Here is a 20651-nt window from a genome sequence, read left to right as displayed (position 1 = left end):
TGTGTATAAGAAACAGAAAGTTCATGTGTGTGTGTGAGATCCTGCATGTATGTGAGCCTGCATGTATGAGCCTGCATGTGTATAAGAGATAGAGAACCCACATGTGTGTGAGCCTGCATGTGTGTGAAATTGACAGCCTGCGTGTGTATGAGACAAAGCAAGCATGTGTGTGAGCCTACCTGTGTATAAGAGAGAAAGAGAATGTACGTGTGTGTATGAGAGAGAGGATAAAGTTTGTGCGGGCCACCCAATCCACAACAATCTTTGGGTGACTGGAAATCAGGTATGGAGATATGGAGATTTTTTTAATCCTTATAATACATTTTTAGGTGATATTTCATGTGTCTGCTGTATTTGAGAAATATTAGAACAAATGTGTGAGTTTGTTTAATTATTGGATGTTCATTGGTTGTTTTAACATTTATTATTTTTATTAGTATGGTTTTAATACTATGAATGATGTTTTATATCTCTTGATTTTATTGCTTGATGTTTTGTAAGGAATGATGATCTTTCTGTTTTTCCATTGTTTCACTGCATAATAGTTGGGTTTGTTGTGGTTTCCAGTGTTTTTTGACACATTTCTACTTATACTTTATGGTCTCTCTAATTGGTGAGGGTCTGTTTGTATTTTAAAGATCCATTTCTTGTGTAATTTTAATTTTTGCTGTGAGAGAGACAGAGATTTGGGGGGGAGCTGACCGATGTGTGTGAGAAATAGACTAGTTAGGGGAGTTGACTGGTATGTGTGTGTGTAAGAGACAGAGAGACTGGTCAGGGAGGAGTTGATTGGTATGTGAGAGATTATTTGGGGGGTGACTAGTGTAGAATGGAGGGCTGTTGAGCAGGAAGGGGGTGGGAAACAGGAGGTCAGAGTAGCTGGGCAAGGAGAAGGACAGGGGAAGAAGAGGCTAGGGAGAGTCGAGCAGGGGAAAGAGGAGCACAGGGATGCATGAGAGATGATTGGAAAAGTAATTGGGAGAAGTGAAGGATGATGAGGGCATGGAAGGAGAGTGAGGTTGCAAGAACCATAATATGTCAGTTTTGGGAATGTGTACTTGCAGGAGGAAATATACAGGGTGGCCCATGGAAAAGTAGCCCGCCTCCAATACCAGTGCCACGCTCTTTGGAGGAGGCCATAGCCCCTTTCTCTCTGTCTGCCGACTGTCCGTCTATCTGGCGATGTGGTGTCGCCCCGTGTGCAATGTTCCGGCTTTATTTTGCCTTCCTATTCAGTCCTGTGCACTGGCTTGTTCAGCAATACTATCGCCGGAGGCAGGCTAATTTTCCATGGGCCACCTTGTATTACTGTTTCTATTTTTCCAATTTTGTACTGCATGCAAAGTGGCTGTTTAGGTTTCCATTCTAGTTTCTGTCTCCACTTTTGTAATCTGTAATCTTTTATTCTGTATTTGGTGAAGGTCGGATCTGTGTGTGTGACCAAGGTAAGGTATTTTACTTTCATGTAGGCATTTGTATCAGTCTTATTTGTTTGTTTTCTCAATAGGGCTGTGAGGGAGCATGTTAAGGAACGCCCTCAGAACACCTTAAAGGACCGGATACAGCTATCTGTACCGGTCCTGTTTAAGTCCCAACCCAGCAAGGGATTCTGGGATAGGGTGGATCATTGCAAGTGGGGCTAAGAGATCAGGGCCAGATGGATGAGGGAGACCCAGGGGGAGAGATGGAAGCCTCAAGAATACAAATATACCCTTATTCAATAAACATTCTCACTGTCAATGCGACTCCAGCATTGCTCTATGCTTCAATGGCAAGAGGAAATGTGGTAAAAAGGATTTGCATTCACAAAAAAATGGGGAGTAGCTTGCTTCTTGCGGCGGTTACTACCCCAAACGAAATAAGTCTGATACTTCACTTTCAATGCATATCCAGCATAGCTCTCTGCTTCAATGGCAGGGGGGAAAGAGGAAAAGAGGATTTATATTCAGGCAAAAACCAACAAGGACTGAATTACATACAGGCCGATACAGTAAGGGAGCGTAAGAAAAAGTGTGGCGGTGCCGGGCGCCCGCTCGTTTGCCGCATGCACAGTTCGGATCACATACCGCTCGATACAGTATTTAAATTAGACACAAATGCAAGCCGCGTCCATGAAACGCAATCCATTTTACTGTATAGAGCGCTATACAGCGCCTATACAGTATCCTGGATAAGCTGATACCTGTCATTTCAAATGACATTTGAAATGACAGGTACCAGGAAGTGGATGGTTCTCCTACGCTAGGGCATCGGGGATTGCCAGTCCTCTCTCCCCTCCTCCCGAAGCAAGGCGCAGGGCGAAAATCGACTCGAGATGATATTAAAGCAAATAGAAATTGTAACAAAAGTAAACTTACTGCATGCTTCCAGCAGCCCCAGTCCTCTCTCATGCGCCTTCACTGCTTGAGCGCCCAAATTGGACGTGCGTTCATGCACCTTCGTCGGCGGGGCTGCTGGAAGCCGCTTTCGCCGCCGGCTGCCCCCGGGAAGCAGGGGAGCCGCGGTGGGCGCCTCGGGAGGAGGGGAGAGAGGACTGGGGCTGCTGGAAGCATGCAGTAAGTTTACTTTTGTTACAATTTCTATTTGCTTTAATAACATGTTGAGTCGATTTTCGCCCTGTGCCTTGCTTCGGGAGGGGGGGAGAGAGGACTGGCAATCCCCGATGCCAGAGCGTAGGAGAACCAGGCCCGAGCGCAGGAGAACCAGGCCACACCATGTTACTCGCTTGCTCCAACCCACCCACTTATTTGACCAGAGCCTGCCTATTGCTGTCACATCCCTCTAACGCCAGGGTCAGGGTAGGCGGTAAATTAGCGGGTTAAAGACGCGGCAAAACAGTTGGTTAAAAAGACGATAATCAGGCCGCACGTTACTGATTGGAGGGAATAGCTAATCTGATCATTTACATATCATATACATGCCGCGGGCGGAAAGGGATACGCTTCGATTTAAAGAAGCGGTAAGAATTGGTAAAAACGGATAGTGAATCGCGGGTTAGACTTACGCGGCCAAATTGTGGGTACAAAGCGGGTTAGAAACAGGGTAACTGCGGCCGTGCTTTACTGTATAGGCCTGATAGTCTGGGTAAACAAATAATTATGGGTGTAGCTTGCTTGTTACGGCAATCAATTAAGCCTGATACTTCACTTGGAATACATATCCAGTGCAACTCACTGCTTCAATGGCAGGGGGGATGAAGAAAAGAGGAATTATATTCCGACAACAACCAACAAGGACTGAATGGCACAGGCTGGGTAAACAAATAAGCGTGGGAGTAGCTTGCTTATTGCAGCAGTTACTACCCCTAACCAATTAAGCTAGATATTTCACTTAGATGCAGCTCCAGCACTGCTCTCTACATCAATGGTGAGGGTGGAAGGTAACTAGAACCAAAAAGTTACTAATAAGGGCCAAGAGTAACAGATAAGTATGATAAGTATGAGAAAAAGACTGCCGGCATGATTTAATAGTGAGTGAAAGAGGTAATTAAAGCCAAAAGGGCATCATTCAAAAAAATGAAAAGCAGACCCAAATGAGAAAAACAGGGAAGAGCATAAGCACTGGCAAGGCAGTCCAGAGAAGGGTGACCAAAATGGTGTGGGTCTGAAGGATCTAAATACGAGTATGTACCTTGGAAGAGAAAAGGTGCAGGGGAGGTACCTTCAGATACCTGAAAGGTCTTGAAACCTGGAAAGCAGTAGAACTAGGGATCACAAAATGAAACTCAGGGGACCGATTCAGAGCCAACATCAGGAAATATTTCTTCACGGAAAGGCTGATGGATCCCTGGAATGCTCTTCCAGAAGGGGTGGTGAGGATGAAAACAGTGAACAAATTCAAAAAGGCATGGGATAAACACTATGGATCCCTAAAGGCTAGGGGTGGAAATGAAGAAAAGGGTTCAGAGGAGTAACCAGCATGGAGCGGCAACTACTTCCCTGAACAGAAAGCATGGGGATTAGGGATGTGCAGCAGGGACGGATTCATCCCATTCGGAATTCGTATTCGCGGGGAGCCAAATCTGTTGCATCCGTTCTCGGGGGACCCCTATCCATCCCAACCCTTTAAATTTAATTAAATACAACCCCCCACCCTCCTGCCCCCCTCCCCCAAACTTACCGAAAGTCCCTGGTGGTCCAGCGGGGGTCGTGGCACGATCTGCACTCAGGCTGTCGGCTGCCGGTATTCAAAATGGCGCCAATAGCCTTTGCCCTTACTATGTCACAGGGGCTACCGGTGCCATTGGTCGGCCCCTGTCACATGGTAGGAGCAATGGAGCACCCTTTTCTTCATTTCCACCCCTAGCCTTTAGGGATCCATAGTGTTTATCCCATGCCTTTTTGAATTTGTTTACTGTTTTCATCCTCACCACCCCTTCTGGAAGAGCATTCCAGGGATCCATCAGCCTTTCCGTGAAGAAATATTTCCTGATGTTGGCTCTGAATCGGTCCCCTGAGTTTCATTTTGTGATCCCTAGTTCTACTGCTTTCCAGGTTTGAAGACCTTTCAGGTATCTGAAGGTACCTCCCCTGCACCTTTTCTCTTCCAAGGTACATACTCATATTTAGATCCTTCAGACCCACACCATTTTGGTCACCCTTCTCTGGACTGCCTTGCCAGTGCTTATGCTCTTCCCTGTTTTTCTCATTTGGGTCTGCTTTTCATTTTTTGAATGATGCCCTTTTGGCTTTAATTACCTCTTTCACTCACTATTAAATCATGCCGGCTGTCTTTTGGTTTTCTTTCAACCTTTTATAGCGCATGGAATTCCATGCACTTTCTGCAATCTGCTGTTTTGTGTATATATATTAGGGCTGATGCAAAACAGTGCACTCAGCCAAGCTCACTGTTTAACCCGCAGTCGGATGCATGTCCACAGCCCTTTATAAGGGGATTAGTGCATCCAATGCACCATGAAACTAATAGCACTCATCCCATGTCGATGAGGCTATTGTTTAGTCACCCCACATGCAAAAAAATGTGCATCCAATCCATACATTTTTGCACTCAACAATTAACGCCTTCCCAGAGCAGGCTTTAATTTCTGAGCACCCTAAAAAGTTGTACAGCAAAGCAGAAAATACTGCTTTTTCTGTACATTCTCCAACTTTATATCGTGGCGCTATCAAGTCAGAGGAATGAAAAGTTTAAATGATTTTTAAAAGAATTTAAAACAAAAAAAAAGTGTCGACTGTCAGGTTCGGGAAATGGACGCTCAGTTAACCAGCATCTGTTTCCCTAACCCCGGCTGTGCACCGGTTAGGAAAACGGATGCCAATAAATTCAGCGTCCATTTTCTTAACCTACGGACAGCCTACCCTTCTTGGGTACCTACTGCCAAGGAGGCACTAGGGGTGCGTAATCAACCCTAGCGCCCCCTTGGCAGCGCAACTCCTAATTTAAATATTGCATGGTGCACCCCAGGAGAGGTGCCTGGGCACATGTTAGGAAAGTGGGCGTTGTACACTCAGTGCTCACTTTTGGCTCTTTTTTTTTTTTTGCATGGGCCCCATTGTTTTTATTATAAGTTTTTGACATTACTTTAAAAATATTTTGAATTGTATTTACTTTTGTACAGGAGATTTAATCCTTTTCATTTCGGACAGGGTCCAAACAGTTTTGGGGTCAGATGGCAAGATATTAACCTCCTTCCCCTGATAGTCTACAGCAGAAAGGTCGAGGAACCTTGCTTTCCATCTAGCCAAAATGGCAAAGAAGCGATCATGGCTAAATCAGAAAAGTCCCTACTGACCCATTCCTCTTGTCTAGTAACGGAGACGCATTCTTTATTATGTGCCTCTTATGTACTGAAGTATTTACGTCTCAGAAAAAGAACTAGCAATGTTTTCAGGAGGTAATTATACACTCCCAAAAGACCGACACTGCAGACGTAGAAAAATTCAACTCCTAGCTTGGGGTGGGAGGGAACCAAAAATAGCTTCTGGCACTTTGCCCTGTGATGATTTGCACCGGGACTATAAGTGCAATTAAGCAAGTGCCTTTATTTACCTTCCTGGCTAAAGATAAAAATAAGGGGATGACGCCTGACCCCGAGAGCAGCAGCAGCAGCAGGAACGTGTCTGCGAGATCACCGTAGCTACGCTTAATGCCACGGCTCGGGCGCCAGCGGCACAATCCATTAGGTAACTTTGGCGGAACTTTCCACGTCATTTACTGCAGAAGGACTGGAATCGGGGTTACACAGGTTGGTGAATACAGCTAGGGGCTACTGCCGCAGCGCCTGAACGCGGACGTCGAGCCCGGCGTGCAAACGCCGTTCCACGGCGAGAGAAGCCTCCGCAGTCCCAGCTCGCGCAGCGCCCTTTCACCTACTTCGCTCGCCCCCCCCCCCCCCGGCGGGAGACGTCACAGCAGTGGGCGTGGTCTGCGGCGGTAGCGGTAGCGGCGGCAGCAGCAGCAGAGGCGGCCGAGCGGGACCTTCTCGGTGGAGTCTGAGGTTGGGGGGGGGGATGCTGCTCGCCATGTCTCGCTTCCTCTTGCGCTTCTCTGCCCTGCTAAAGGAAGCCCCGGCGGCCTTCCGTGCACACCGGGGCGGCGCCGCCGCGGCCTGGGCGAGAGCTGTGCACACGGATGCAGGTACAGTACAGCTCGCCCCTAGCCCGTGCTGGGGATTCTGTTTCTCTTCTGTTCAGTTGCGCGTTTACCCTGACAGCTGCCGCAGCGCCCACGCCCCCTGATCGGTTTGTATTACCGAGGCTCTCTGCATCTGGAGTCGACATATATTAAACGCCCCGATTGCATTTGCGCGCCTTGCAAGCGCCCTTTGCGGTGGTGGTACAGTGCGTCTACCGTCTCGGGGTTTAACGAGCCCTCCGTTACTTTGCCACGTTGTCTGAAAGCAAAGTTGAAGAATATGTATGCTAAATTATGTTAAATAGTTTGTCATTGCATTCTGTACGGTTTTAAAATAACCTTGCAGGATAGTGTGATGTGCATTGCAATGTTTGTCTTTATAATAGACTGGTGTCTGGTCAAGTTTAAGTGAAGTTATGCGTTACTGCCTCTTGAGACGTCATTAAATGTAACTGAAATGCCTTTGTAACTGTATATGTGTGTTAGCGTTGGTAAGTGCTTTAAGCCATTGAATTTGAAATTTTATTTTATTTATTTAGCTTTTTTATATACCGGCATTCATGAACAAGTCACATCATGCCGGTTCACAAAGAACAAGGGGTGCAATGAACAGTATAACTAAACGTGCTGCCTGTAATGTATGACAGTTGCCGACTATTTAAAAATCGAATCGCTTCTCTGCAATAAATGAGCTTCCCATAGACTCTTGGTTGTTATTTGTGTTTGCCTTGACTAGATTGTAAGCTCCGTAGAGCAGGGACTCTCATTTATATGTATCTGTGTAACACTGTGTATAGCTAATAGCACTTTAGAAATGAATAAGTAGATAATACTTATGCACCATCGATATGGTTTGCAGGGAATCATAATTTAGAAAATGTAAAGTAAAAAAGTTTCATTGCAGTTGGCTCTCTTTATGGCTGATGAGGTATCACTGTCTTTGGTGCACTGTCCCAGCTGAAGAGGTGCTGGCAATAATAAACAGGTAAGGAAATGGGGAATCTGACTTTATAAGCTATAATTGATAGTATGCATTCCAGGGCCATTTATAAACTGTGTTTTTGTTTGGATCAATAAACAACATTCATCAAAGTTGTGGAAAGATCAGATATTAACAATAGCTAACAGTGCAAGCTATAACTAACCACACACACTGTTATGTAAAGTTTCAGCACTCATGTTAGTGCCAGTGATTCCTTAGAGATTCTCTCCAACAAAATTGTTTTGTTTGTAATTTGCTGTTCAAATAAGTTTCACTTAAATACAGGTGGTCAGGAATGAGAGTGTTTATAGGAGAGGAGGGAGCTCTGGAACCTGTGCTCCCTTTCTCATTTCTGTAACTGACAGTTTAGAATAATTATGATCAGCTATGATTTGAAGATTATTAGATGTGTGGCCCAGGCCTTAAATCTAATCCCTTACCACTAATATGTACCATTTTTATCTACAATAAGTCCAAATGTTGTCAATTGGCCTCTATGTTGGTTATGTTGTGATTTTGTTGTCCGGCCTGGCTGTCACCTATCTCTTTAAGGACCTGTATGGGAGAGTGGGCACTGTGTCAATATAAGCTTGTGCTCAGAGTGGGAGAGTATGATTCAAGAAGGATTTTGGCTTTGAGAGAGTTCTGATATTCAGCTGTGATTCCTGATGGGTCTGCTGGTTTATCCCAGCACTGCAAGGCCATGCCACCATGGAAACAAGAGTTCCATTGCTAAGAGTCAGAGTCCTGTGGCACCTAGGGGAGACTTATAGACCATAGTCCCTAATGGAAATTTCTGAGGAAAAACTCTGTGATGGGATTATATATGAAAAATGTTTAGACATCGGGGATGTTTGAGAACTTGATTAAGATCTTAATTCTATACTAGATGGAGAGAGGAAATGTAAAGATGTTTGTTTTTGCTCCTCTGTGAATCTTGTGACTCATCCTTTTTGTTGATTTTTATTATTTGGACTTGCCTGCTGGTGGCCCCAGAAGAATAAAAGTTGTATTTCTTTAATATAATTCAGTGAGAGTGATTTCTTAAACCTAGGGTGTCTACTAGCAAAAGAAATAGAAGATTAAAGACTTGCCTGTAGGGGTGCAGACAGGTAATCACAGACAGGGCAATGAGAATTTTCATATTTTTCCACTGTTCAGCATGAGAGAATACAGCTCTGGCCTCTGAACCAGGTCCAGTCCACCATTTACCAGAATCATAAACCCCCAGTATCAGACAATTTTATTTTGTATGCCTCAGATGGGGTGTAAATGTTGGCAGATAGGAACATTTGGCTCACCCAATCTGTCCTACCTACTCTGTTCTAGTTAAGGATATTTAGCGGCTTTTAGCCACATGAGTTCAATCACCTACAGGATATTTCTCTGTATCCAAGTCTGTTTTATTGTCTCCAATTTTTGATTCTGTACCATCCTGGGCTGATGAGCATATAAGTTTTCCTGTTCTTTCTACTGCTTTTTCGATCTCTCCCAAGCATTTTTAAAATCAGTCACAGGTTTGATTGCCATCAGCTCTGTTGGTAGATTAGTCCAGACTATAGGAACCAGCTGTGTGAGTGCTTTAGCACCCGTGATATTGTGAAACTGCACACATCCCTTCTCCCCCATGCTGAAGGTTTTGCGTTGCATCACTGTGGCATGAGCAGACAGGTGTCTCTGTTTTGCCTGCTGTGCAGTCATCCCATGCCAAGGTTCAGCTTGCTGTGCACTCTTCCTTTCGCGCAGAGTCCACGGTGAGCCTTGCTTCCCTGTCTTGCCTGTCACTTCCTCACTGATCTGACTACGCCCAAGCCTCTCCACCAGCAGAGGCCTCTAGTGAGCTTTGCTCACAGTTCTGTCAGTCATACCATGCCTTAGCCTCAGTCCTATTTAACCCAGCCTGCTCAATACCTCAGTGCCTCTTCAAGTCACCGTGGCTCCCTGACTTGGCCACCTTGTCTTTGCTATCCTGTCTTGCGGCCTACTCTGGCCACTTACCTTGCCTTGCGGCCTACCTGGGCCTCTAGCCTCGCTCTGCAGCCTCTTTTGGCTTTGAGTCTTGCTCTGTGGCCTTTCCAGGCCTATCATCTACCCTGTTGCCCTGGGTCTACTGTCCATGGCCTTTGGCCTTCTGTGTTCCTGTCTAGTCCTTTCTCAGTCTGTCTTCTTGTTACAGTCCAATCGTCTCCTGTCCTTGACAAGCCCTGTTCCCGTCCCCAACCTGAGTTTGTCTCCTGTCCCTGTACTCAGTCTGTCTATATCCAGCCCCAACCAATCCCAGTATCCAGTGTGTTTGTGTCTAGCCTTCAGTCAGTACCTGTGTCGTGTCCTGTCCTCAACCAGTGTCTGTATCCATTCTCTAGCCTGAACCTGTATCCAACCTCGTCTGTCTCCAGCTTCTGCCAAATCCTTAGCATCAGCTCAGCCTCCAGTCTTGTTTGTATCCAGCCCCAGCACGAGTCCAGCCATCATGTATGCCAGGAGACAAGCCCTACCGGCCCCCAGAACCCAAGGGCTCAACCTGTGGGAGACAGGGTTGGCTAGGCAGAAGACCAGCACCTCTCCAGCCCTGTAGCCCTGTGTTGCTTCGGGGGGGGGGGGGGGGGGGGGTATAGCCTGATTCCAGCCCAGCAATCCATGACAACAGGAAATGTCTGCTACTGCTCCTGCCACCCTCTGTACCCTATTGGCTGCTAAGGAATGTCCAACCATTGAGCTGCAAGAGGAAGGGGAGAGAGCAGCAGCTCTGTAGGAGAGATGGACTTCTTGCCATTGGTCTGTTATTTGGTTCCAGTGGAGAGTCTGGATAGTGGACAACAGTTTATTCTAGTTTCTCTTGATATCACTTCGGCATTTGATTCCATCTATCAAATTTCATCTTCGGGGATTCCATCGTCTGTTTTGTCTTCGGGAATGTGGTATTATTTATTTATTTATTTATTGTTTTTGTTATACCGAGTTTCATGACAGGCATCACATCAACCCGGTTTACAATTAACAAAGTGTGAAAAGCATAACGTAGCGTAATAAACAATATTCTCAATAAGAACCTTGAACTTTTAAATACAGGGAATCAGAAAAAGGATGTGAGAAAGTTACAATAAAACTGGGAAAAATTAACTTGGAACTGGAAGAGGGGAGAGAAAGAACAGAGCAATATTTACATTTCAGCCAATTAATGTAATAGAGTAGCAAGATGAGTAAATAAGACTATGCGAATAAATGTGGCGGTACATCACTATGAGACGGAACATATTTAACCAGAGGCTAAATATGACACAGAATATGAATAAATATGACACAGTATTTAGATCCAATTGTGCTGTTGCGTGAAGGTTTTATTCAGGGCTTGGAAATGCTTTTTTGAAAAGCCAAGTTTTTAGTCTTTTCCTAAATGTTAGCGAGCATGGCTCCTGTCTCAAATCTGGTGGGATAGAGTTCCAGAGAGCTGGACCTGCTGAAGAGAAGGCTCTGAGACTCGAGGATTTATGTTGGAAGGTTTTGGCCTTTGGAATTTGGAGTGACTCTTTGTAGTATTCCCTGATGGGTCTGACAGAAGTGTATTTTTTAAGTGGTATTTGTAGGTCGATTTGCGTGTGTTGGTTGATAGTTTTGTATATGATGTTGATGGTTTTGTACATGATTCTATAATGGATTGGTAGCCAATGGAGGTTTTTGAGGATAGGGGAAATATGGTCAATTTTCCTGGAATTTGTAAGGACTCTGGCTGCAGAGTTCTGAACCATTTGTAGAGGTTTGGTATAAGAAGCTGGGAGGCCTAGTAGTAACGAGTTGCAATAATCTAGTTTGGAAAAGATTATTGCTTGCAAGATTGTTCTAAAGTCCTGAGCATGGAAAAGTGGTTTAATTCTTTTCAGAATATGCAATTTGTAGAAGCAATCCTTGGTGGTTTGGTTAATGAATGGTTTGAGGTTGAGACGATTGTCTAGTATGGCTCCTAGATCTCTTACATGGGATGTTTGAAGGAGTGTATGTGGTTTTGGAAGTATGTTATTGTTTTCCGGTGATATGAGCAGGAATTCTGTTTTCGAAGTGTTGAGCACAAGATTTAGACTGAGGAGAAGTTTAATTTCTAATAAGCAAGTGTCCCAGTATTCCATTGTTTTTGTGAGTGATTCTTTTATGGGGATCACGATCTGTACGTCGTCTGCGAAAAGGAAGTGTTTCAGGCTTAGTTTTGTAAGTAATTGACATAGTGGTAGCAGGTAGACATTGAAGAGCGTGGGTGAAAGTGATGAACCTTGCGGCACCCCTCTATTAGATGGGTGGTATTGGGATTCTTTATTGTGAATTTTGACTCTATATCCTCTGTTTACTAGAAATGTTTTGAACCAGTTTAATGTGGCACCTGTTAAACCAATGTTTGCCAGTTGTTTTAGAAGGAGGGCGTGGTTGACGGTGTCAAAGGCCGTCGAGGAGGATTAGTAAATATGCTTGGCCTTTATCAATACCAGAGAGGAGGAAGTCCGTGAGTGAGAGTAGTAGTGTTTCTGTGCTTGCGGCTTTGCGAAAACCATATTGGTTTGGGGACAGAATACTGTGGTCTTCTAAGTAGTTGGATAGTTGGGTGTTTACCAATTTTTCCATGATTTTGGCTATGAAAGGGAGGTTGGAAATAGGGCGGAAGTTGTTGGGATCACATGCATTTAGATTTGGTTTTTTTAGTAGTGGCTTGATTGAGGCAGTTTTTAGGTCATCTGGGTAGATACCATGTGCTAGAGAGCAGTTTATGATATCTGCTAGGGTTTTTGCTATTGTGTCAGGGATGAGAAGAAGCATTTTAGAAGGGATTTGATCAAATGGGTGTGATGACGGTGTATTGCATGAGTGTAAAAAATGGGTGTATTGCAGGAACTGTGCTTGGTTGGTTTGAGAATTATCTTTCTGAACGTTCTCAAACTATCAAGTTTTAACAATTCCTGCTCTGTAGCTCAGCAAGTGAAGGTTGGGGTTCCCCAGGGCTCAGCCCTTTCAGCAATGTTATTTAATATCTTTCTTGCCCCTATCACTAAGCTATTGGCCATCATTACAGATGGCTTTAAGATCTATGCCGATGATATTCAGTTTTATGTTAAAGTTAAAAATTCATGGCAGGAAACAGTGGACTCTTTTTCCCTTTGTATGGATACCATCAACCGTTGGTTGAAACATAATAAGCTTTTACTTAACACCAGTAAGACTACAATGTTGTTAGTTCACCGATCTTTCTATTCCACCTCAGGATTCTTTGTCCATAAATAATTTCTCATTTTCTCTCCTTAAATCGATTAAGAGTTTGGGAATTCTAATTGATTCCACCTTATCTTTTAAACCTCAAATCAGAATGCTCATTAAAACTGGTTTCTTTAAACTTTGGTTATTGGTAGGTTTACGACATCTGCTATATGATAAGGATTTTCTGATGGTTGTATGGGCGCTTATATTTCCTCACATTGATTATTGTAATGGACTTTACATTGGTTTACCCAAATGTCAAATTCATTCGATGCAGCTATTATTGAACTCTGCTGCCAGGCTGGTTTCTAACTCAAAGCGTTTTGATCGGATTTCACCAGTTTTATGTAGACTTAACTGGCTACCAGTGTATGAACGTATAGTCTTCAAGATAGGGATGATAGTCTTTAAGCTTCGTATGTCTAATTCTGCTTATTGGTTTAATGCATTATTGCGGATACATAAACCAGCGAGATGCTTGAGATCGTCTCAATTAAATTTGTTAGAGGTTCCTTTGGTTCGTCAGGCACAATTATTTAATACTAGGGAGACTTCTTTCTCGATTGCAGCACCCACTCAATGGAATCTTATTCCTTTTTGATTTAAGATCTTTGGAAGATGTTAAGAAGTTCAAAATGTCTTTTAAAGAATTTCTGCTTAGCTGTGCATATAATGTGTAACAACGCGGTATGAATGCTTGATTATGTTTGATAACATAATACAGATATGTCAGTAACATGGATTTTCTCTTTTTGGAGATTATATCAGGATGTCTAAATTCTACTATTGTTTATGTATATGATATACTATGATATGGAATTACCAATTATTTATGGTATTTTGTTATTTAGTTTCTGTGAAACTAAAAGTGTTTGTATTTAGTTAATTTTATTATGTATGTATTCATGTACATCGCCTAGGCCTTTTAGTGTTAGGCGATTAATAAATTTAATGAAATGAGAAGGGAAGAGGAAATGATAATAGGGACTGGGAGAGGGGATAGGAAATGGAGAGTAGAGTGAAAGGGCTATAAAGGAAGAAAGGAACCAAGATTTAAGAGGGATTGTGAAAGAATATATTGGCTGGGAGAGGAGCTATGAGGGACTCGGAGTAGAGCTGGGAGAGAGGACTGGTAGAAGGGACATGGCTGTGAAGGAAAGATGGACTATGAGAGGGGAAATTAATTGAAAGGTCTGAGACGGGGACATTGGGCTGGGAGAGAGAAAGAGGAACAGGCAGAAGGGGAGAGGGGAAAAGAGCAGAGAAAGAGGACATGGACTGTGAGAAGAAGTGGGAGTTGGGGTTGGGTGAGGAGGTGATGAGGACTTAGAGTCGCTATGTGAGACTGAAAGAGGAAGGGGTTAAAAGGGGAGGTAGCTGAGAGAAGGATGATGAGAGGAGATGGGATCGTGGTTGAGAGGATAGGAAGGAGCAAAGGGTGAGACTAGAAGGAAATGAGAGAAGGTAAGATCGCTCTGTATGGAATGTAAATAAATCAAGTCTGGAGTCTGTACATGAAGAGACAAGTCTCTCAAGAAATCCAGTTCTGTTATCCGTTTCACAGCCACAGAAATCACCCAACAATTGACCTGGGATACTGATCCTTACAACTACCCATCCTAAAAATATATTCGATATATTGTCACCTCAGTAACAGCAACACAAACACCTTCTTCTGTCATTTTGTAAAGTAGCACAAAACTGCAAAAACAACATGCAGAATCTGTATAGCAAACCTGCCCTACCATTACAGTACTAGCTCCCAAAACTCAAACAGCAGCAACTCTTCCTTTGATGGGGCAGAGCTGCAAATATAATAGAGTTCTAGAATATCAATATACCTACTGGGCAAATAAAACAAACTGGATTGCCACAGATCCCTACATGGGAAATACATGCTAGATTAATCCTTCATCTTGGCCACACATGAAGGACATGGACAGACCTGCACCAAATAAAGGACCACAAATTGGAAACAGAAATGTGCAGTCAAAAAATGAAAGCTAGACTCTGTGGCAGTGCAATACTGGAGAGAGACAAATAGAAATGCCCAACATTGACATATTCCAGTCTCTAAAAATTAAAAATATATTTTTTTTCTTTTCTGCCTTTGTCTAGGCATTTTTTTCCAATTGGGTTGTGCTCGATCTCTCTTGGACCCTTTTCTGGGTTCAGTCTTCTCATATATTCTTTTCTTTCCCGGCATCTTCTTTCCATTTTCCATTTCTTCTTTCTCCTATCTTCTTTCCTTCTCTATATCTGTCTCTGACACTGATCTTTCCCTTTCATCTTTTCTTCATTTCTTTCTTCTCAGCCTCTCTGGTCACTCATAGATGGATTTTACTCATCATTCTTCCTTTCTCTCACCCTTCAGTCCTTAGTCTCCATCTTTTCCCCTCTCACCTACCTACTAGCTTTCCATGGTTCAGTCTTGCATCTTTCCCATCTTCCTTTTCCTCTCCTTTCACCCACTCTTCCTCAGCTCTCATCTGCCTTCCTCTGACTTATTTCCTCATCAGTCTCATCCCCTTTCATGTCACTTGTTACCTCTTGTCATCCGGCCCCTTTCTTCTTTGACTTACCCCCGATCCAGCTTTCCTTTTCCCTCTTTCCTCTCCTCCTCTGTTCCATTTCCACACTCACTCCCCTCTTCACAAACCTGACCCTTTCCTGTCTCTCACCTCCCTCCATAGTCCTGTCTCTTTACACTGCCTCTCACCTCATTTCCTCCCAAGGCTCTTCCCCTTCCTTTTCACCCCTTTCCCCCACCAATGCTCTTTTCTCCCTTTTCTCCTCTTTCCTCTCTATCCCTGCCCTCCCTCTAGAGGCTGTTTCCTTTCCCTCTCACCTTTCCTTTACAGGCTTCCCCTCCCTCCCTTCCCCTGTAGAGGATCTTACCTCCCTACCCCTTCCAAAGGCTCTTCCTCCGGATGCTCCTTACCCCCCTTCTTGGCCCCGCATTTCCCCACAGGCTTCTCTGTTCCTCTCCCTAGTCTCCTACCAGTTTCTCTCCCCATCAATCCTCCACCAGTTTTTCCTCTTCCAGCTCCATAAATTTCTCCCCCCTCCACCTCACTTTACTGCTGCACTCTCCTCCGGTCAGTTGCCACTTATCTGTTAGCCGGTGCTGCTGTCCCTGCTTCTCTTCTCAGTCTGTGCCAGTCAGGCAAGCATGTTCAGAACTCACATGCGACCCTTCCTTTAGGCTGATCTCCTTCATCATGAGAACAGCCTCCAGGACATGCCAGCCAGCAGGTTTCAACGTGATCACTCGGTCAACACAGACCAAGAGGAGCAGTGGGCACAGCAGGAGCAGCAGGTAAGCGCACATAATCTCCTGCTACCACAGAGCCTGTCTTGCAGGAGGTGACGTGTGCACAAGCTACTGCTGGCATGTGGGGATGGGGTGGCAGTGAGCATCAGACTGCCCAGATCGGGTGGGGTTTGTGTTATCCTATCTGAGCCAATGTCTGAAACTGGGGTGGAAAGCCCTTTTTGGGATAGCACTCAACACTCCTGGTCCGTCCCCTCCCCCTCATACCGATAACACCTATGGTAGTGGAATGTATGATGCTAACAAAGTAGTGAAGAAACAGCGAGTAGAGGTGACAGGAAAGCATGAGTGGAATTTGTTTGGGGTGTGGGCTGCCATGGATGCCTTGCTTGGCTTTGTGGCTACCTTCCCAAATAGGCTACTGAATCCTGGCTTCCCTCATGGTTCCTTGCTTCTGACTCCACTTCCTGGGCCAACCACCTATTCCTCGATCATTGGATCTATATCAGACAGGCTAGTATGCAGCGGGATGGTACCAATGTGCAGCTCCTGGCACATGCCGGGCTTTTTTGCTCGGCATGTGATCTTTGGGTTTCCAGGCTGAGGGTGGAAAGCTCTGTGTACAGCTGCGGCCCTGGAATTGGGGAGCTCCTGATTGCTGAGCTGCCAAGACTCTGGGCATGCAAGTGACAGAGGGACTCACATGTGCTGTGTGGACATGGATCTGCTTCTGGCCTGAAATCTACCGGTGTAACCCCCTGGGCTAGTTAACCCCTGATAGTGGTTCCAGAGGCCATATCTCTCTCGCTCTCGCTCGCGCTCGCGCTCTCGCTCTCGCGCTCTCGCGCTCTCTCGCTCTCTCGCTCTCTCGCTCTCTCTCGTTTTACCCTACAACTTCCCATAAGGTTGTCAAATCTGCGTGGCCAAAAACTTCTGAAAAGGGGGGATGATAAAGTCTTCTAGGCCCCTGTGGGTTGCAGTTAACTTAAATCCCAGTTAGAAGGTATTATATACAGCAGTGATGAGTACTTAAATCACCATACAGTAAAATCACACTGCAAGCTAAGCTGGCTTCCAACAATATCTTTACTGATATGAAAATGATCTTCACAGCTGTCTTGTTCACTTGAGAATGTTACAAGTAAGATCTTTAATAACTTTCTGATTTAGAGTCTTATTAAACTTTTAAGAAGGTAAAGTCAGTTTTCTCTTCTTCCCTTCCCCATGGTTTAGGGCAGGTTTTTGAGCTTCTTTCCTTGGATTTGTGTGGTCCAATGTAGATAAGTGTCCAAATGCCAATTCTCATACCGCTCATCTCTCCAATAGTTTTCTGTCAAATACTCCCTTTCTCCTCATAGTATCAGATTGATACTGGCTGTATTCCTCTTTTCCCAGGATCTTCAGTAGATGCCAGTGAGCCCTTCAAAGGGTTTACAGTGTTTAACTCCTCTCTCCCCTCCTCCTCCACCTCCTCTGGATGGGCTGTAAGTCATCCCTCCTTTGGATGCAGATGATCCTTAGTTCCTTCTCAGTGAAGGGACCACTCCCCTTTGTATGTGAAAACAAAAGGCTGAGCCCCTAACTAATGGGAAACCAGAAATAGTAACATCCTTTTAAAGAAAAGGGGGAAAAATATCTGAGTCCAGGAGGGTGGAAAAAAACCTGCTAGCTCAGAAAAACCAGTGTTATCAAAAGTGGATTTTCAAAACAAAGGAAGGCTCTCTGACTCCACATCTATCCCCGTTCTCATTTTGAGAACCCAGAAGCCTTCTCCCCTTCAGCGCAAACAAAAACAGGGGACAGCTGAAGGCATGCGGCTCTTGCAAGGGAAACTAAAACTTCTCACAAAATAAAATGGTGGTCAGAGTTTATGCATTGGACTCGGGAAGTCACCATTCATTTTCTCCCACATGGGGGAGCCAAATGTTCACACTACAACTCTCTTCTTCCCCTAGAACCATGGTAGGGATCTGACAGGATCTCTACCACTGGGGCAAGTGCTACAGGGATTGGGGGAAGCAGAATTGGCCCCAGAGAGCAGAGATCTGCCTGGGCTTTCCGGGAGTGCAGGACAGGCAGGTGAGCCTGACCTCGAGGTCGAAGACTCTGTAAGGCTGTGCTTTTTCTCCTGAGCCTTTCAGTCCTTTGAGCCTCCTTGCTCTTAAGGTTCATAGATATAAGACCTCTGATAAATGAGAAAAGTGCCCTAATCTTAACAACCAAGAAGCTACCAGGGTCTCTGTGTAATTGAAAGGCATCCTTGTCTTCTCATCCAGTCTTGGGCACATTTTAAGGCGGCATACAGTGACATTCTCCTCTAGATAAGTAACCCGGCAACTTAATATCTGGTTTGTTCAGAGTTAGTGGAAAAATACTTTTTGTATGAATAAGCATTGCACGCCCAATCTCAGTGTAGCTGCCAGTGCCCGTCTCGGATTTGTGTGGTCACGTCCTTCTGCATTTTAGGGAGAGTGTGAGGAGGCGGCATGGCACAGTTGCAGTGGGCTGAAACAGAAGCATGGCGGCCCCCAAACCTCAGTGGGATGGATCAGGTCAAGAAAAGTGCTCTGAAACGAACCATGAAAAATTCAGATGGAAAAAAGTGCAGACACCTTCTTTGGGTGGGGAGAGCAGGAATGGCTGTTTGTCTATAACAGTTCCGTAAAAGCTGCTAAATGCATGCTCACCCTGCGAGCTGTTCTTGCCTTTATCTGTAGCAGCTACTGACCTGCCAGGACCAGCCTTCATCTCTTCTCTTAGAGCCAGCCTTGCCGTGAATGTTTGGTTTTTTTTATTCTTATGTCCTCTCTGACCTGGTCCTTCTGGGACGCGCTGCTCACTGATGGAGTAAATTCCCTGCAACCCCTGGTGCCACAGTGGCAAGCCGGAGCCTTGGTGGAGCTGGCACGCATGCAGATGGTGTCGGCCTGCAGCCAGGTACGCCAGAAACGTGTGTATGCGATGGCAGCTCACATAAACTGCGGGTAACAATAAAACCGCCTTCATTTTTTTTTTTTTGCACTGTTATGTGAAATGTGCATTGAGGCAGGACGTACTTTAGAACTGGAGGCAGCTATCCACTTGAGCATTTTAATGTGATAAAATCAACTTCGTTTTTAATCATTGTCTGCAACTGTGGTTTGCTTTTGTGTATGCCTCTTAGCTCTCTGACGTGTCAGCTTTGGATGGGGATTGAATAAATATTGCTAATCTTTGGGGAAAATTACCTTCCTCAGTTTCAGAAATTATCTTCGGCTCATCTTGAGGTTTAGGTATAGAAACTTTCTGTATATGCTTATCTACCTGGAACGGGGCCAAAAAGGGGAGAGGAGAACATGGATTTGGATAAAGAGTAATCTCCTCCTGCAGGCCATCCACCCCTTCCTGGATTGAGCTGGGCATGCTAAATGGGAATGGCTGCCGGGGACACAGACAGAAAGGGAGCCCTGAAATGAAATGAAAACTGTCCGTGTGCTGATAGTGGCATAAATTCTCCCTGCATGGGAAGAGGACCTGATGCCCCGCTGCCACAGAACACCTGGCCGCTCGTGGCAGCAACAGAAGTCAGCACAGGTCCTGTCAAGGGACACCCACTCGCAGGCCCTGCAGCAATCCTACCCTCTCCTTCTGCACAGGTTTCCTATTAATGGGAAAACCCAGGCGAGGGCAGGATCACTGCGGGCTGCCTGATAGGACCCATTCTGACTCTCTGTCCTGTTGATGCCACCCCCAGGCCTCAGAGCAGCCAAAAGAGAGTGGGGGAGGGCTGGAGATGAAGGGGGAGGGGACTAGGGAAGACTCGCAGAGTTCCAATGTCCAGACAGGGATTACGCTGCTTCCACTTGTGAATAGCAGAGGAGCTGCAGGGTGGAGGGGAGAAAGGAGATTTAACAATGTTGTAGGCCCATGGAGCATTGAGGAAGGGGGAGGAAGAGAACCTGGGAAGGTACCATGGAGAGGAGGAAGGTGATTTGGGGGAACCACAAGTGGAGAGGCCATAGGGTGTAAGAAGGAGAGGACTCAGGAAGAGGCCATGGGGTGTGGAGACAGGAGGGGGAGGACCAGCGAAGGGGCTATGGGGTACAGTGTTTCCTAATGCTAAAAGTTCACCCAGGGCTTCAAGAAGTCTCTGTACTACACTGGATATAGGTGAAGTCCCTTTTTATCTGTTGGAAGCATGTTTGAACTCTGCCACTGTTTTGGCTACCACCACCACCTCTATTGGCTGGCTGTCAGAGTTATCCACTATTGTCTCAGTGAAAAAGTATTTTCTTGTATTCCTTTCTGGCCCCCCTCCCTTCAGCTTCATATTATGAATTTTTTGTTGATCTTCTCATTCTGTGGAAAATATGATCATCTGGTTGGTTGGTTTTTTTTTTATTTTCAATATTACAGACATTAGTAAACGCCATTGAAATATAGGCATAATACTTTCAAAAGTTACAAAATTCAAGTAATTGCCATTAAAGCATAAACACAAACAGTTTCACACTTTCCAATAAACTCACTTCTTTAAACTTAAACCAAAGTACTGCCTAGAAATTACTTATATACCAGTGAGGGGGA

The 20651-nt window shown here is 45.0% G+C and overlaps 1 protein-coding gene across 2 annotated transcripts in view; it reads left to right on the top strand.

Moving 5' to 3' along the window:
* Nucleotides 1-6007: 6007 nt before the first annotated feature.
* The window catches only part of MSRB2 (methionine sulfoxide reductase B2), a 63723-nt gene continuing 49079 nt past the window's right edge, over nucleotides 6008-20651 (top strand). Inside the window, exon 1 of one of the 2 annotated variants that reach the window (XM_029588704.1) lies at nucleotides 6008-6143. In XM_029588704.1, coding sequence (XP_029444564.1) covers nucleotides 6107-6143 — 37 coding nt within the window. In that variant the 5' untranslated portion in view covers nucleotides 6008-6106. Of the gene's footprint in view, nucleotides 6144-6347; nucleotides 6598-20651 lie in introns of those variants that run through there. The other variant, XM_029588703.1, reaches the window with a different exon arrangement.

This window comes from Rhinatrema bivittatum, chromosome 2 (genome assembly GCF_901001135.1).
Source record: "Rhinatrema bivittatum chromosome 2, aRhiBiv1.1, whole genome shotgun sequence".
Classification (NCBI taxonomy): domain Eukaryota; kingdom Metazoa; phylum Chordata; class Amphibia; order Gymnophiona; family Rhinatrematidae; genus Rhinatrema; species Rhinatrema bivittatum.
This window is presented reverse-complemented; position numbering and strand designations above follow the sequence as displayed.